The sequence below is a fragment of the Ciconia boyciana genome, chromosome 12 (assembly GCF_034638445.1).
Source record: "Ciconia boyciana chromosome 12, ASM3463844v1, whole genome shotgun sequence".
Classification (NCBI taxonomy): Eukaryota; Metazoa; Chordata; class Aves; order Ciconiiformes; family Ciconiidae; genus Ciconia; species Ciconia boyciana.
The window spans coordinates 8,184,012-8,199,203 of record NC_132945.1 but is presented as its reverse complement, the minus strand read 5'-3'; the positions used below and the strand labels follow the sequence as shown (position 1 = coordinate 8,199,203).

The window sequence follows — 15,192 nt, the reverse complement described above, 5'->3', positions numbered from 1 at the left end:
TATTTCCTTATTTTATCATTCTCCTCAAATCTTTTTGTCTTGCCAAAATTGGGGAATAAATTCTGCCTTGATTTAAAACCTTGCCCTATTTAACACATTTAATGAGGCAAAATCTGTTCTGCCGCCAGGAAATCCTTTCCACGAGGCACTTCCTCAAATTACATGGACTCTTGGCTAAAACCGAGGTCTGGTGGGTGCTACGGCTCCTCAAATCCATGTTTCACTTCCTGCCTAAATTGTGCTCCAAAATCTCAGCTTTCTTTTAAACTCCCTGCAATTGTGGATGCAACCTTTTTTTTGTGAACCCTGCATGCAGCAGTGGGTCTGCAGAGCTTGAAATAATTGCTCCCAAGTCAGGAGCTGAAGGGGACCTTCAGGAAAACTTCCCACCCAGCTCTAGGTAGCAAACGATGCAGAAGGTGGACTCCTGGCCCCAGGATGCTGTCAGGAGCACAAAACAGCAGCTGGCTATCGGAGGCCACAAGCTCTCCCCATCCCTACCATAAAAAGAGAAGAAAAATTCTGAAATTTAAACAAGGCTGACCAATGCTGTGTCTGGAGACCAGGTGGACTATGGCTATGATTTACTCTAAAAAATGCAGTTTCAGAATCCTAGCGCTGTGCAACCACTTTGCTGGTCACAGCTGCATTTGAGGATGTTCCCCTTATTGTTAAGGGGAGTTTTTATTATCGCAGTGAATACAAAGCAAATGGTCTCAGAGCAAATGTTCAGTGAAGGTGACAGAAGTGAACAGCAATGATACCCTTCAGGGGGTGCAAAGGAGGAGAGAACGGACTGGAGAAGGAGTCGCCCACATTCAGAGGTGGCTACAAGTCCTGTGGCTTCCCCATAGTGCGTGAATATGGGCTAAATGAGAGATGTCTCTGCAGATATTGGAAGAAAGGATTTTAGAGGGCCTGATCTGCTTAATATTCATGCGAGCAAGGCTTTGGAGGAAGCCCCTTATGTGGACTCTGATCCACAGCATAAATCAGTCTGTCTTACTAGCTCCATTAAAAATATTGCAATTAAAATAAATTCAGGACTGCAGGACATTCAGGTCCATACACTTACCTTACAAAAAAGAGGAATATATACAAAAGCATGTGGCTTTTTATGATAAAACCCTCCTCTGTTCTGAACACTTAGATACTGCAGCCCAGCTTCAACCATTTCTGGGATACTTCCATTATATTTAAGTATTCAGCATTCTGGAAGGCTGGTATCCAGCAACAAGGAGTTTTTATTATTTGCTTTGTAATCTGTCAGGTTATAGTAAATTTAAGGACACAGTGAAAACAAAGATATCTTAGAAACAGACACATTTGTATGAATGTCAAAAGGACAGATTTCCATAAATCTCATCTTCTTTTGAATCTCAGAATCCCTATTAGAGGAACTGCAAGCAAAGTATTTGAAAAAAACACTTAAAAAACAAGATGGAATTTCAGATATTTGCTCTGGTACATTGAAAGTTTATAATAATGTCATGCTTTGATTTAAAAAGTAAGGTTTGCCTATTTCTTCTTCTTTTTAAAGATAATTAACAGAATTACCCTGAAATCCTGAGTGATCTGTACTGACTTTTAAAATCATAAATATTAGATCATTCACTTGAAAGAAAAGCAATGTTTAAGGTCTATAAGGATCATTCCTAGAGTAGATTTTGTGGCTGCTCTGAGGAGAACTCAGTAAGATGGCAGCAGCTGCTCAGCACTGCACTGATCTGGTCCTTGTGCTGCCTTCTCTGCGGGTGAGGACGGGACCCGGAGCCAGACCTCAGGTTACCCTACAGATCCTACGCTGTGCCTGCCCTAAGGCCAGCACCTTCAGCGGCTGCAGAGGAGGCCTCCTCCAGCAGCCTAACTCGCTCCCTCCTGTCACTCAGAAGTTAATACGGGGATGTAAAAAGGATTAAAGCAGGTGCGAGAAAAGTGTGGGAGCAAGTGATCGGACAGATACGATCGGATACTTCCTATTGCATCTAGTGCTTACTCTGCCATATTCAAGTGCCCTGTAAAATAAAATGATGTTTCACCTGCCAATGCTTTTCATATGAAAAGAATGGCACTTAAATCAGTGCTTTTTAATAATTAAAAAGGAAGGTTTGCCTGTTGATTTTCTGGTTTGTTGTCTAAGTGGCCTGAAATACCTTCTCAAACTCCTTGCTCCTCCTAACTCCTTTCAGAACAGAAACACGGTTTAAGTTAAACAGTACAACTATGTGAAACGCTTAAATATTTTATTCACACATACCAAATCTATACTCTAGTCATCTTTTCCTGTTTTCTATTAATTCTCAAAGTTGTAAAAAAAAAAAAAACAAAAAACCAAAAGCATCCAAAGCTTTTTCACAGAAAAGCTGAGGGATGTCTGATTGAAAGCTGAAGGTATAATTAAGTTTAGAAGAGGTAAAAAATAATAATAATAGGGAAATGTGAACTTTAAAATGATGATGAACTCTCATTGTGTAAAATAACATGGCTCTGTTTGAATGAGCCCCTGTTTAAGAGTGGAGATAGCGTTATTCTATTTCAGGCACTCTGTGTAGGCGAGCAAATTTTCCCTGTCGGAAAAAAAAAATCTAATAAAATCCAAAGGACAGCAATGAACTTCTCTAGATTACCATGGAGATAACATTTGCTTTGTTTGTCATATGTGTCATCATTACCTCCTCTAGTTCATTATTTCTATAAGTGATTTTTATTTGCATTTCTCTCAGACCCAGTAAGTCTGAAAGACTTCTGCGCTGTGAGCACAGTGTTAATGCTGCTTCCACTCCCTCAGTCATTCCAGGACAACAATTCTGAACGGACCTATATGGGAAGAATGAGACACCACAATTCACAAACACACCATTTATTCTCATGTCACTTACTATAACTACTGTCCTCCTCTTTTGTTCCATCAATTGTTCCATCTGCTTGCAACTGCAAGTGGTATCCTTGCCTGCTGTATAGCTTTGTTACTATACCTTTAAGCTGAGGCTCTGTAAAAAAACAACAGTGAGATTAATGTGGGAAATCCTGATGTGCCGTTCCAAGCGAGCAGGATGCTAAAAACACATCTCCAGGTTTCTTCTCAAGGCTGAGATATGAAAAAGACCCAAAACAAAAGCAGGGCAACCAGCTTTGCAACACTTTTCTTTGAGGCTGAGATCAAATTTATGTCTCTGAAATCAATTACCAAAATGATCAAATGCCACTTTCGATTGCAATGTAGGCATCACAGTAAAACCTGCTTCCAGTGAATACAAATTCTGACAGTGTGCTGCTTGGCCTCAGGAGCTCAGCCCTATCTCATTTAAGATTAGAAATGAGCTGGCAAAGAGCGTATTCTGCCTTTTAAAAAGGTGTGAGTTCTTAAATGGAGAGGAAAAAGAGGACTACTACGATAGCACTAATAAGAGCCATAGTGACAGCTGAGAGCCTAAAAATATAGCAGCAAACATTTAGCACAGGAACTGCTGCAGCTCTAATAAACAAACCCCCATTCCTTGCTGCTCCAAAGAGTAGAGAGCATCCAAAGTGATAAACTACTCAATGAACATATGGAAAATGGAGGGGAGAACCCTGAAATCCAGCAAAGTGTGGAACTGCAAAATAAATATTACCATAAGGGTTGAGGTAATTACCTCATCAGCTAGAAAAAGAAAGATCAAAACAACGCATAGTTTGGATAGATTTCTTTTTTTTCATAACCATTCTCAGATTCACAGTTAGAAAGCGAGATATCTCATACAGTTTCAGATCATTCTAGACCAAAAAGTAAACAGCAACAGGATCAGCTGTCAAGTCTGTCATTTAAGATATCTAGGTAATGCACCAGGAGTAATTGCAAAAAAGGTCTACTTCCACTGAATCCCAATGACATCTGCATTATAGTCGTTTCACACAATTATGCTTGTCAGGAGGTGATGCATCTCCGCAGCTCGCTCTGCAACAACTTACTTAATTCAGAGAGAAACATACTGTGAAGATATGATGTGTCACTTCCAACAGCCAATGTCTGGATAAGATTCCTTGTGTTTGTAATCAAAGACATTAGGGAGCTCTGCTACTGTACTTCATCTTAGTAGGAGCTGAAGGCAAAAGCTTACAATAGTTTGCATAAGTGTATTACGTCCTATTAGCAACCTTTAATAAGGGTACTGATGGATGCACAATTCTTATCGACCAACTTTTCTGACAAGAAATTAATCCAACCCCCACTTTGGCTTTTTAGCCATAATACACCCCAAAGCTGTTGGCAAATTGGGAGCGAGGCACCTCTTCTGTGGCTGCTGAGAAAGGCAGGCAGGTTAAGTGGCGAATGGCATCAATGTTTCAGCACAGCTAAGCGATAGCAACATTACCAGAGGGTTTTGCTCCTCCCACACACAAAAAAACCCACTCAGACCAGGGGCTGAGTCTTCATGCCTGATCTTTTGCACCTCTGACACAGAGAGCATTGCGTCTACAGGGCAGCTGCATGTATGAGATTCCTAGAAAGGAACAGGGTGCTGAAGCAAAACTCTGGAAGGTGTCAGCGAAAGCAAAAAGCTTCGTCTGCAATCAGCAAATAAAGCACAGCACAGGCATTCTGCGAAGCAGGGAGACAAAAACCAGATCTCTAGACTGCTAACTTAATTTAACATACGACCGAACGAGGTGTATGTGTGGGGACTTCCCCTGCAAACGTCTCCCCCACAAATAAATCACGTGTGTGTGTATGTGTGTATGTGTAAGACAGGCTACTGAATTACCAGTACAAGGGTGCACATGGGTGTGCAAGTGAGGCAGAGAGCAATGGTGTGTGTTAGCCAAATAAACTAGATGAACATGAAAGGGGAAGGAACTGGCATGGGGTACCCACGTCTATCGGATCATACAAGCCAGGAAGGGCAATACCTGAACGTTCATTTTACCAGCCCTGAGGCACCGGTCCCCCCTTTCCCCACGCCTGATGCACATCCCAGTTTGCATTAAATTAAACAAAGCAACCCCCCCAACACATAACCCTTGCCAACCTGGTCGCCGCCTTCGCCTTTTCTTGGAGCCAAAGAGTTTGACCCTGGAAAACACATTCAACTTGTTCTTGTCGCAGCTTCCCTTGCTCTTGCTGGGGCTGTTGACACACTTACAGGCATTGGACTTCTCCCGCTCCCTGGCTTGTCTCTTCTGGCGGATCAGGGAGCTGGCGATGGCTGCAGCCATGGCCGCCACCGCCCCGGCACCACCGGCGGGTCAGGCACACGGGGTTTGCTTGCTGGCCGCGGGCGCCGCAGCCAGCATGCTGCTCGGCCCGTCCCCAATGCCGGGGACGCTGCCGGTCGCCTTGGCCAATGCCACCCACCGCCAGTCGGCTTGGGAACCCAGGAGACACTGGCGGGACGCTTGCACCAGAGCCTGGGTCGGGATGCAACAGTTTAGCTCAAGCGTTTTTGTCCGCTGAGGTCTTTCCCTTTTGATTTTCTGATGCTTTTTTATTCCTCCCAACTTCTGGCAGGGGAAAGTTTGCAGGCAGAGGTGAGCTTTTCTACGGAGATTGAGGAGATCACTTGCAAGACATCCCTCCGAGCTTCTCCAGCGCGCTATTCACATGCAGACAGGGCACATCCACTTGGTGCAAGATCATTGCATCTCTCCTAGCCCCAATTTCTCCAATTAACTTTTCTCCCCACCCGTCCCCTCCCCATTCAAATCCCAGCAAACACCTGTTAGACTCCAGCAGGGGCTGTCCTGTTGCAGGGGTTTTCTGGATCCTTTTTCCTCTTCTCCCTTAAGAAGAGATCCGAAGCAAGCAGTGATGGAGACACTGGGAAGAGGTGCCGATGCCTGGAGCCTCAGCTGCCTGCTGCCGAATGCCTCGGGAAGCCTCTTCCCCTCCGCTCCTTACAGGTGCCGCTGCCAGCGCAGCCTCCCCTCCACGGATGCGTTCGGCTTTTGCATTGCAACACTTGTCACCAGACGATAAACAGCCAGAGCTCCCCTGACGCCTGCTCGCCGGCAGCTCAGCGCTGAGACTGCAGCAGCAGTAGTCCTCAGGCAGCGGATGTAGGCACTCGCACACACCCCACGAGCTGTGCGCTGGATACAGAAATGAGGCGACGCAGCAAGCCCCTTATCACCACCCTCCCCTCCTCCTCCTCTTCCTCCTCCTCTCCCAGGCAAGGCAGCGAGCGGGAGACCTGCCCGTGGCTCTTTGTGCGGAGAGTTGCGGAGGGGTCCCCGGGGTGCAGGCAGTGAGGAGGCAGGGGCTCAGGGTGGGCAGCTGGGGTGCACCAGCTCCCGCTGCCCACCCTTGCTGGCCCCACGGGCTGTGGGTGCCTGCTTTTGACAGAGCCGCCTCCTGGGGAGGCACAGACGCCCAAACAAACGTGACTGCGATGAGCAAATAGCTGGCACCAGGTTTTCGGCAGCGGGTGAGGACACCTGGCCGGCAGCAGGAAGGTTGTTCGGGGAGGCAGGAGGGGGGCAGGCAGGGGAGCTCCAGCCATAGCTCTCCCCTGCCTTTCCCTCATCCTTACAGGATGGTCCCCTCTCTGCCTCACTGATTTATTGGAGGCTTTTTGCCTCTCTTGCCCTTTCTTCCCCCCACCTGCTCTCAGCTCCAGTTTTCTAGCAGAGACTAGAAAATCCTCAGAGAAAGCGATTTCCTTGTCACTGCCCTGATCTCCCTCTTCCCTTTGTCCCCCCACGGTGCCTCTGTGTCCCTCGAGGCCAGGATCTCATGCCAGCTGGGTTTGTTCACCCCTGGCTAAGTGGGGGCCAGGCTGCGGGGGTACCAGGGTAGGGAGAAGCAGCAGTGCCACGATGCCGGGAGCAGAGCCCCGTGTCAGAGCCGGGCACTGCACTGTGGTTAATGCCCTGCACAGCGGACGTGGAACCCTGCGCACATCCACGTCCCAGGACATAGCAAGCAGGAGGTCCTGGGCGTCCCTTTGCAACGCACCCCCTGCTCTTCAGCATGCTTTCAACAGCTGGAGCCTAAAATAAAGCCAATTCAGGCTAGAAACAAAACAGAGATTTGCAGCCCTGAAGACAAACAACTATTGAAAGAATACATCCCCGAGGCAGAGGGTATTCGCAGTCACTTGCAGGCAGTGAGGCAGGGTGGGATGTCCCGTGAGCGGGAGGGGCGAGGCCGTGGGCTGGTTCTTTGCAGGAACTGAGCTCAGCGGGGACCGCGATGGCAATGGGCTTCAGCCAGCCAAGCCCCGGAGCTGAGTCCTGTGTGCCCTGGGAATCCCCTGGGGCTATCGAGACAGAAACGATGCAGGTGGGTTGGTGTGACAGCACTGGATTTCTGATGTGCTTTCAGACACAGCCAGGCTTCTCAGGACACCTGCCCCTTCTTCCTCTCCTCCACGCACCTTCGGCAAAGCCACGCAGTCGTCCCCTCCTTCCCCGGGGTTGCACACTGTGGTCCCAGGCAAGCACAGCAGAAACCATGCCACTCAGTATCTTCACTTCAAAGAGCTCAATTCAAAAGCACTTTGCTGTACCTCTGCAAACATTACAGTCCTTCCCTGGACCAGAAACAGCTCACAACAGGTCCAAATCTGTTTCCTCCAAGTGGGAACTCCTGCCCCAATAAAACACGTTGCGTGGCCAGGCCTTAATAACAGAAATGCCCATAATGCACAAGTTTTAAGATGATGTCTGACTGAAAGTACAACATGTGCCATCACAGCCTGAGACCTCGACAGCTGACGCGGTATATTGAATTTGGCCTCCCCACATACCCATCCACAATACCTCTTTTCTGCAAGAAGTATATGTATACATGCATACGTGTATACACACACTTACTCACCTTTGTTTATGAGGCACTTTATGGCATCCACATATTCATATTAAATAAATACTCCTAATTTCTTATTTGGGTTAAATGGTAGGGTAAAAATAACTGTAATTCACAATTTCCACCACTACCCCTCATCTGCCAGTCCACATAAGACATGTGAAATCCAACCCAAGAGACAGCCAGTTGGATATTATTAGTAATAACTCATCCTACTCAACTCACCAGTAACGTACTATCAATTTTGCCATCTTTCCACTTCCAATACAGTCACAAGTGAGACTTGTTTTTCCTGAGACTCACCCATTACTTCATAAATATTCTCAGTTTGGAAAGCAGCGTTTGATCTTCAGATCAAAGTGAAGCTGCCTCACTGTGATCTGTCCTATAGGTCAGATGACATTTCATTTTCACAATGACTAACCAGAACCCAGAATTTGGCTAACCTTGAAAATCCTGGGGAAAAGCAGTATATAAAAGCAGTATTTAGGATATCTTTCTGCCAGCATTCCAGCTTGCATGCTTAAAATCCATAAAGAAAATTCATTTGCACAAATGTTCCTTGACAGATAACTAGAGAGAGGAATAAAAATAGCATATATGCATAATCAGATTTAAGTTTCAAAAAACAGTCCTCCAGTTTTTTTGCATGATCACCTCTCCATCTATCGGTACTCCTACAAACATGTCTTCATTTACTATAAATGGCACATGAAAATGAAGATCTTGTTGGGAAAATGCCTTTGGTACAAGACCAGTCTTTGGACTACTTCAGTGTTACAGACATAAAAATCTCAAAGAACAGCTTTATTTTCTCTGAACAGCAAGAGCTGTTCACTCCCCACCATGCTAAAAAGGTAAAATAAAATAAAATAACATTCCAAGTGACTTTTTGAATGTAGAAGACAATGAGACACTCCTTGAACAGATGTCCTCTTTCTTTGTGATTATTGTAACAGGGCACACTTAAAGCTAAAGAGTAAATTGCCAGCCCCATTTCAATCAAGAATTAAGCATCTCTCAAGAAATCAGCATGGGACAGACCTGTACACAGTTACTGTCAGAGACAGGGCCATGAGCTACCTGGAGCTGGGATCTGACCCAGCAGCAATTCCACTGTTTTGAAGTAGACAAAGACCTCATCTGCTTCTGGTTTATATTTTTTCCTCCCAGTCATCTGTTGAGTTTATGCTGATGATTATTTCCATGATTCTGATCATTAAAATGTACTTGAACCTCCAGAAGTTGCCTGGATTGGGCAAAAGTAAAGCCTGCAATTTGGTACCACGACCCCTCAAACCAGGACTGGCTCTTAACTAACACAGGACATGGTTTATGACCAACACAAAGTGTGCTGCCCTCGCTGCCTGGCTCCTGCAAGAAAAGGCATCAAACCCCCATCATTGGCCTAAACTGCAGGCAAGCACTTGGCTGTTTCACCAAATTAGAGGAAAGCACAAAACTTTTGGGCTTTGCTCCATCCTCCTTGAACCATTTGTGCTGTGGCAGGTCCCAGACCGCTACTGTTTCCCATGAGTTTGAATCTATCCCAAGTGCAAAAGATTTATAATAGGTCCTATATAAACAGGTAGATGCTGGGCAAAACAAACACTGCACAAAAATTGAGACGAGAAGAAAATCACACGCCAGCTCCAGACCTCACTGTCATGAAACAAGCTGCAAGTTTTGACAAGCCACCACGGCTTTGCAGCGTGCCCAGTGCCAGCTGCAGCCTGCGAGCAGAGGAACTCCTTTCCCCCCACTGCTGATCACCTATGCTGTTTGGGCACATGAATGTCAACAGATGTGATCGAGTGCAGAGCGGCGTATCAGTGCAGCATTGCTGTCAGAGAAGGGAAGGGGTGGAGGAGAGACGGCACTTTCCAGCTGCCTGTTCAAGTGCACCGGTGATTGGCACACGAGCCCAATGTGTGACTCGCCGAGGGACCTGAGCTCCTCTGTGCCCTGTAGAAGCATTAATGATTCTCATGACATGTTGCCATAAAGCAGGAACTTACTGCCAGCACCTTGGGCCAAAATATCCCATCCTCAGACTAAACAGCATGTTCAGTTATCCTCTTCCCCTATAAACAAGTACCAAAAGATTTATAGTAGGTCCTATATAAACAGGTAGATGCCGGGCAAAACAAATGCTGCATGAAAATCAAGACCAGAAGAAAAATCACAAGCCAGCTCCAGACCTCACTCAGCCCAGCATAAACCCCAAACCACCCCTCTACATTTAGAAGACTGAAGCTGCTTTGGTGTGACAACAAAATTTCAGCCTGGCATGGGATGTCAGGAGTCCCTCTCGAGGTTCTTTTGTTCTTGCTGGGGTAATGTGCTACTGCTGTTACAGAACAAGCAGAGTAAAAAAGCTTCAGGAGTCAATTCTATGGACTATTTCCACTGCCTACGCTCCCAAAAAGTAGAGAATGATTTTCTGAAAAGTGCCACCAGAATCGCCTCTCTCTCTTTTCAGGTTGAGATAAACAAGACTTCATCCAGTCGGGTATGACACAGCAGCACTGAGGCCCCCAGTGATTTTTTTCCTCTTCTAAGTAAACAGAATTACTATTCACCAGGAAACAGAGCTGTTCAGACCCAAGCCCCGCATCACTTAGCTCCTCCGTGAACATCCCGTGGAAATGACTCAGCCTTTCCTCTGCAGCCAGCTCCGCGGCTGGACACAAGCACTGCAGAACAGCGAGTGTCTGGGAGCTCTCTGCTCAGGGGATGAGCGCGGTTTGCTGGCCAGTTCACTGCCCCTGAAAGCCTAGTTTTACCCTAGATATGAGCCAGATTAAGAGTCAGCTAGAGGTTTATTTCTGAGTGCCAGGTGGAAAAAGGTATTAGTGGAAGAGCTGGGCCTTCAGGCAGCTCCAGACCAAGAGCTCAAATCTGAGCATATTTCAGTCAACAGACCAACGAGGCTACCTTAAAATTAACCTTAATAGTAAAGATCAGCTTCAATAACCAGCTGCAGACCTTCATACAAGCTGCATTGCTGTAAACAGGAGCATTTTTATGCTGAGACCATGGATGTTCCTGTGTGTGTCTGTGCCATGGTTCTTTGCAAAAGTGCACTGTGCAGCCCTGCTCAGTAACAGGAAAAAAATCAAAATAAATTCCAGTGACACCAGTGTAGACATGTCACTTGGACCCACTTTACCTAAGAGCCCACTTGTTGTTCATGTGGACTCACAGTCAATTCAATAGTTCAAAGGATTAGGTGGCTGGTTGATTTTTGTCCTCTCAGAGTAGAGAATCATGAATCCCAACACCAGAAGAGACCCCAGTACAACTGGTGCACAGGACTGGATGTGCCGAAACTGGACCCCATCCAGCAAAGCAGAGAAACATGTCTCTGTCTTCAACATCTGAGTCATCTCACTAAGACTACTAAGATATTTAAAAAATAATTATGCGCCTGATGCATTACAAAAGGTTCTCATATCCTAATCCTGTTCTCTTATCAGACCTGCACAAGTCTGCTATGACAAGGTTCATTGACAAGAATTTGGGCCTCTTCTTCATGACTGAGATGTCCTGCTAAATGCTCAGGATGGCCATGAGATCTCACATCAAGAACACCAATTTCCTCTCAGATTCTCAGAGAAAATAGTAATGAGAGAAATCCCAGTTCTGTCCCTTCCCAGCTGTGAATTCCGATTCCTTTACAGCACTGTCTCAGTCAAAACTGGATTTGATCTGACCATGTCCCTTGATGGAGCAGGCATTTTTGGAAAAGGAGGGCATTGTTTGAAGGTAGAAAAATGGAAATATTTTTGCCTAGGTTAATCCATATTCAGTCATCCCAAAATGTCAACCACAAAAGATCGTCTATCCGGTGCATAAAAGATCAGTGCCAATCAGCTGGGAAAGGTCACAGAACAAACAGAAGAGATCAGCTCCCACAGCTCTGCGGGCTCCCAAATTGGGAACATGTTATTCCGGTGTCTCGGGGGGCCCAACCTGAGCCAGGAACTTGCAGCAGTGACCGACCGACTTCTCTCTGCCCACTGCAAAGCCATAGCAAAAAATACTCCAGAGCCTCCCACATCAGTATGTGCAGAAGTATCTGTTCATTCACCTCTCAGCATGATGACTCTCGGAAACATCAATGTAAATGACAGCGTATCAGCCCTGAAATATTTACATCTCAGCATGGGATAGACGAGAAGTGTGGGCTATATGCCACTGTCAAACTTAACATAAGGCCACTTTACAGATGGCAAAACACTGTAAATAGTCCTTCACAGACCCAAAGCAAGTTGCCTAGAGATTGTCACATTACTCAAGTGGATCTTTTTCCACCTTTTCATAGATCTGAGACAGTTCATCCTCTGTCAAGAGCTTGACAAAAACAGACTCACTGGGTCTCCACTGAGTTGGAGCCTCTGAGAGTTTTCCTCCTCCCATCTGCACCCAAGCATTTCTACCAACTTCTCACAGCCATGGCCCTTGCTTTGCTCAGAAGCCAAGTTCTGCCCCATTGCTTGACTTCACATAACTACAGAGCCAAATTCGCTGCAATCATGTGATGAATGCCAAGCTCGCTGCTTCCCATTGCTGTATTAACGATGTAAGACCCATCTGTTTTCTAATAATGAAACCAAATTACCTGGGCTGGGATCAGAAGAGCCTGGCAATGGTTTTCTGTGACTTACCTGACTGCTGACATCATAGCACCAAGTTCACACAGGACAAATGAAAATGTGAACAGAGCTGGTCACAAATGGAAGGGCCTTTGAGCAAAAAGTGCCATGTCTTGGATGGAGCCAAGGCTCTTCAGGAGCTGGAGTTAGACCCTGCACTGGGTCACTGCTTCTGCACATGTGCAAGTAGGGTCTTGTTCCACTCGCTGTCATGGAACTGGAACCAGTTTACCTGAGCAAAAATGCTGGTCTCAGTTTCAGTAACCAGAAGGAAGGTATATCCTTGAGGATTAGGGAAAGGGCCATGAGCCTGAACTTCTGCATTCTGTCTCAGTTCACCATGTAATAATCATGATATTAATAGTGATGTAACAAGACATATCTGACCTAAGTTCAGTGATGTAACAGTTACATTTGTCTAAGCTCATCTGACCAAATATCTGGGCTGCACAACCAAGAAAGAAGAGAGGAAGGCATCTCCAGGTGGCCATTCATTCCCATCCAAAAATGCACCATTATTTTCACAGCTGCATGAAGGAAAACACTACCTCTGCCTTACTGAACTATCGTTGCGGGGTGATTCAAACTGTAATCTATGTAATGCATCTTTAGAATAAACAATATTTACCACCATCTAAACTAAGTAATCACTTAATGAAGGTCCATGTACCTCAGTGTCTTGCTTCTGGCAGTGCTCAGTAACACATGTGAATATAGAAACAACCCAACTAGTCTCACAGTCGCACTTCCCACACACACGCACCTTCCAGCAATTGGCCTCATGGCAACTCCAGGCTTAGCAGGAGCTGCTGCTGGCAAGAGCAGAGCAAAGGTGACATCTATAAATCACACAGCGATTTTGAGGTGAAAAATACAACATATCATAAGTAAACAGAGGGGAATTCATTAGCATTAAGTCAGATACACTCTTTTTGCAAGCAACACTGGCAAGTAACATTGGCTAGCAAAACAGGAACGAGAACCACAAGCCGGCATTTGCTGTATTGGATTTAAATAGGTCTGGAATCTAGAAAAATTGTGTATGCAAATTCTACATAAGCAAATTAGAGGAAATTCAGAGAAGTCAATTCAGAGAAGAAGGCTAATAGCGGAACATCTGTTACTGCTCCCAATATTCACATCAGGCGGCTGGGTACATTTCTGGGGACTCAGACCTCATCAGAAAGCACAGAAAGGTTTTGTTGCTATGCAGAGAAACAATGCTCAGAAATCAGAGAAACAGATATGAAGCTGCCCGAGCTGAGCACTGTTATTCCTCAGTTAAGTCCAGCTGAACTACAATAGGGACACATTTGCTTTACAGAGACTGGATAACTGTCCGACTTGTAGCTGCATTTCTAACTAAAACCACTGTGAAACTAGTAGATTAAGCTGCAGAAGTAGATACAACTATAATACCATGATTTTAATTAAATTCCCAGTCCACACGTATGGCCTTCACAACTCCCCAGTCATACTGCTAAATCATGCTGAGCTAAACTCACAGCAGAGAGACACCATATTTAGCAGATGATGATATATCATCAGGATTTCTCTCCTCTCCCTTCAACCCTCTTCTCTTTGTATATCATTCTCATTTTTCACCTCCTCCTGCCAGGATCATCTTCTTTCATTAAAAATTAGAACATGCTTCTAATGAGCAGTAGCCACAAAAACCATCGGTATCTCGATGTCCTTACCCTTCAGTTGAGGTGAAATTAATCTTGTTTACAAACAAATAAACTTAGTTTAGCTTCATCTACAACACAACATTCCAAGGCCTGGGAGCTTTTGCTGGGAAAGAAAGGACAAAGAGCAGAATTAGATCCTAAGGCACAGAACTAAGCCTGCTGGTTTGGAAGAAGTTATCTTGGCTTATCTTTCAATGCTGTCATTCAACCAATTCCACTCAGCCCATTCCATGTAACCGTAATGAAGGAAAACTTCCTTGCATTTTCTTGTACCCTATATGGGGCAGTTATGAGAGGTTAAAGAGTCTAATTGTAGAATGGCACCTATATGTACAGCTGCACAGGTAAAACATGTAGCCACACAGAATTCATGAAATTCTGCAGCACTCTTTGAGGCCCACAGGGATTCCCAGGCAGTTCCCCTCATATGACTGGAGCAAGAGATATGGCTCCCAGGAGCTGCTGGTATCTGTATTTCCTCTGGACTCTGACTGGGATTGGATGGCTCAAACCTCTGCAAATATGGGTTCTACATTCATAATACAGACACTTAAATACTGGCATTTTTTTCTGCCTTTCTTCTTCCTGACTTGCAAATATGAGCAAACCTAAGACGTTTCAACAATGCTGAGATGCACAAACACCAGGGAATCAGAGTCAAGCTGTTAATGCTGGGAGAAACTTCCACCTCGCCCAGCCCTTTCTTTTTTTTCCAGCTCTGTAATATATGAAATGTCTTACTCAGTGACTATATTTTTAAACCATTATTGCCATAAATTTTAGCCTACTTAGAAAGTTCTGATGTAAAGTCTTTTCAGGAGGCTTTCGGCAAAATATAGAGTTTCCTGTACAGGAAGCATGCTGTAGAACATTAATTTGTAAACAGTTACGAACCAAACAAATGGGACAGATTGCCAGTGCTTTCAGTCGAAAAACCAAACGTATAAAATTACCGCTAAATCCAGAAACAAGAGGGACACCTAGAGTTAGTTCTTGTAACTGCCCCAGCAAGGTCATTCACTTTCTTTCCCAGTTTTGTTTCGGTCACTGCTGATAT

The 15,192-nt window shown here is 45.3% G+C and overlaps 1 protein-coding gene across 2 annotated transcripts in view; it reads right to left on the bottom strand.

Annotated features, from left to right (window-relative positions):
* FGF13 (fibroblast growth factor 13) overlaps nucleotides 1-15,192 on the bottom strand; it is a 116,632-nt gene that overhangs the window by 55,331 nt on the left and 46,109 nt on the right. The window contains exons 1-2 of one of the 2 annotated variants that reach the window (XM_072876977.1): nucleotides 5,010-5,196; nucleotides 2,880-2,990 (exon numbers count right to left, since the gene is read on the bottom strand). In XM_072876977.1, coding sequence (XP_072733078.1) covers nucleotides 2,880-2,990; nucleotides 5,010-5,196 — 298 coding nt within the window. Of the gene's footprint in view, nucleotides 1-2,879; nucleotides 2,991-5,009; nucleotides 5,197-15,192 lie in introns of those variants that run through there. The other variant, XM_072876978.1, reaches the window with a different exon arrangement.